At 44.7% G+C, this 3093-nt stretch overlaps 1 protein-coding gene across 2 annotated transcripts in view; it reads left to right on the forward strand.

Annotated features, from left to right (window-relative positions):
- Window positions 1-2759, forward strand: part of Prss46p — a 12263-nt gene extending 9504 nt beyond the window's left edge. For both annotated transcript variants that reach the window (XM_021172803.1, XM_021172804.1), the window contains exon 5: window positions 2243-2759. In XM_021172803.1, coding sequence (XP_021028462.1) covers window positions 2243-2497 — 255 coding nt within the window. In that variant the 3' untranslated portion in view covers window positions 2498-2759. The remainder of the gene's footprint in view (window positions 1-2242) is intronic.
- Window positions 2760-3093: the final 334 nt, after the last annotated feature.

Below are 3093 nucleotides of genomic sequence, written 5' to 3' on the forward strand. Positions count from 1 at the left end.
AGCACTTGGGAGGCAGAGACAGGAGGATTTCTGAGTTCGAGACCAGCCTGGTCTATAGAGTGAGTTCCAGGACAGCCAGGACTGCACAGAGAAACGCTGTCTAGGAAAACAAAAAAAAAAAAAAAAAAAAAAAAAAAAAAAAAAGACACACAACCTTTATAATAAGTCTTAATCAGACTAAATCTGAAACCTACCCTCTATGCTATTGGAATCTACTTTCCTTACTGTAACCCCAAATCATTACTGTTCCATCTGGGCTTCTCTCAACTCCAATTGGCCAGCCTTCATGGCCATGATTTTAAGATTTTTACCCCATAGCATCTTCTCCTCTCTCCACCTTCCTCTCCTTCCTCATGGTCTCCTCAGACTCCAAGCCCAGAAACCCCCAACCCCACCTATGCCTTTCTGCCCAGCTATTAGCTGTCAGCATCTTTATTTGACCATTAGTTTTAGACTAGGGAGCAAGGTCACGTTGTACAGTCAAATTCTCTCATTCCTGCAAGCAACCAAGCCTTGAGGGCCAGTATTTATCATTACAATACATATCATATCAAAAGATCAAACCTCGACATACTTGTTCTTGCAGACGACCCCAGTTTGATCCCCAGCTCCCACTGGTGGCTGATAGCCATCCATAATTCCAGTTCTAGGGCATATGGTAGGCACCCTCTTAGGACCTCTGGGGACTCCGGGCACACACGCACTGCACAGATATAAATGTGCAAGCGAAACACTCATGTACATAAACGAAAATAAATTAATTTTTTAAAGGTGTTTAGAGAAAGTCACTCCCTTTGTTAAGTTTTTCCATGAGAACTACACATGGGAAATAATTTGTTCAAGTTTTTGGAACATTTGAAGTAACAGAAATTACCTCTTCTTTGAAGGTTGGGTTGAAGTGTCACAAGGACATAAATATGTCTTCTACAGATGTTCTGAGACACTATTTACGTTGTTCTATACATAGTTATTGGGTTAATCAGATTTCGTGTCAGTCTTTAACACTAGCATTTTAAATTACATTTATTTATTTATGTGTACGTTGTGGCATCAGGGTATGCATGGATGCTATCTATGCACAGAGAGCAACTTGTGAGAGTTGGTTCTCTTCCTCCACTTGTGGGATTGAACTCAGGTCACCAGGCTTGGTTGCAAGTTCCTTTACCTCGATGACCCTCTATCCCTTTTTAATTAGTTTAAATAATTTGCATTTCCATAGAAATCATTTGCCTCAACCAAAATTTAAATCCACAAAATAAAATAGAAGTTGTAAACAGTCTTAAGGTTCTGGGAGAGAACATTATTCTTTGGGTAGAGGTTCTCTTCTCTATTTTCATTCAAACCACAGGGTAATTGTACCTCCGCCTCACCCCCCCCCCCCGCCCTAGCTTCATTCCACAAGGTGATGACTTCTTTCCTTTCAAATACTGGAATTATCCTTACTAATCTCATGCCGGGCATGGTGGCACACACCTTTAATCCCAGCACTTGGGAGGCAGAGGCAGGCGGATTTCTGAGTTCGAGGCCAGCCTGGTCTACAGAGTGAGTTCCAGGACAGCCAGGGCTATACAGAGAAACCCTGTCTCAAAAAAACCAAAAAAAAAAAAAAAAAAAAAAAACTAATCTCATTTCAAGTATTTTGAGCCCAACATTCAATCACACACACACACATACACATATATATATGCATACTCTTTACTGGTTCATAAAAAAGAAGGAAAAAAGTTTCAAATGATATAGGCTCCCTCTACCCCCTTTTTCTTATGCTACAGATAGAATTCAGAATTGCATGCATCCTAGGTGAATGCTCTATCACTGGGCAGCAAGAAGCCCATAAAAAGAATTTTCTTTAAATAGTAAGGGACCTACTGTTACCTTTTGATGTATGACTCTGTCAGGTTATTCTTCTGGATATGCCTGCATGCGCACACAAGCAGAGGAGATGGGCAGAGCTTCTAAGATCTCCCTCTCTAAGCAAGGCTGTGGGAAGAGCAACAATTGTACCTTGGAGACCCACCAGGGCTTCAGGATGGCTCAGTGGTCAGAGAACTAGCTGACCGATGAAGAGGCCAGTGTGGTCCCAAGCCCTGACCTTAGTACAGAATTTCTGTGTCACAGAATAGGTACATTCTCCGCTCTCATCCTTGAGGACAACAAAGACCTAATCTAGCAAATATTGCTGCTACTTGATGCCTCCTGTCCCCACCCCACACCACTCCACCCCATCCCACCCCCACTGCAGGACACCTCCGGAAGCTCTCTGGTTTGCCAAATGAACAAGACCTGGGTCCAGATGGGTGTGGTGAGCTGGAACTTTGACTGTGGCCGTCGCCAATTCCCAAGCGTCTACACCAGCACCTCCCACTTCACCCAGTGGATCAAGAGACAGATTGGCGACCTGAAGTTTACCAGCATGGCTGTCTCCTCCTTCCTGAGCCCATTCATCCTCACTGGCTACATTTTGCTGGTATCCTTGGGCTCCCTGTGGCTCTTGTGAGCTGTGTTTCTATAACAGCCACTCCCAGAGGCTACTCCTCCCTCCTCTCTGCTCCGCCCTCAGAAGACGTGGCCACCAGAGGCTGAACAGGACTTCAGGACAGAGGGACTTGGGGAAGGGTCCTTGACCCACTGTGGGTTTTGTTCCCCAGTTGTTCAATGAAGATGCTCTTGAACCTTTTTGAGCCATCTGAAGTTATCATGTTCTTGACTTTGACCAAAACCCTTTAGAACACCTCCCTCATAAAACTTGGCTGTTTCTCAAGCTGCGCCTTCTCTGATATTCTTACTCCACGTCTGTCAGAGGTGCGTTGTGTGATCCTAGAGGTTGTTCCCTCGTTTCCCTTAGAATTTCCTCTTGACAAAAAAAAATTACATTTATGTGTGTGCATGGGCACAGGAGTGGGAATGCCTATGGAGGCAAGAGTGGCAGATTTCCCCTAGAGCTGGAGTTGCAAGTGGTTATGGGCCATCGGGTGTGGCTACTGGGAATCAAACTCAGGTCTTCTGAAAGAGCAGCGCACACCTTTAACCACTAGCACGGCTATCCAGCCTGTAGCTTTCACTCTTGCTGACTGGGACTTGAAGTCCCTGCTC

The sequence above is a fragment of the Mus caroli genome, chromosome 9 (genome assembly GCF_900094665.2).
Source record: "Mus caroli chromosome 9, CAROLI_EIJ_v1.1, whole genome shotgun sequence".
Lineage (NCBI taxonomy): Eukaryota > Metazoa > Chordata > Mammalia > Rodentia > Muridae > Mus > Mus caroli.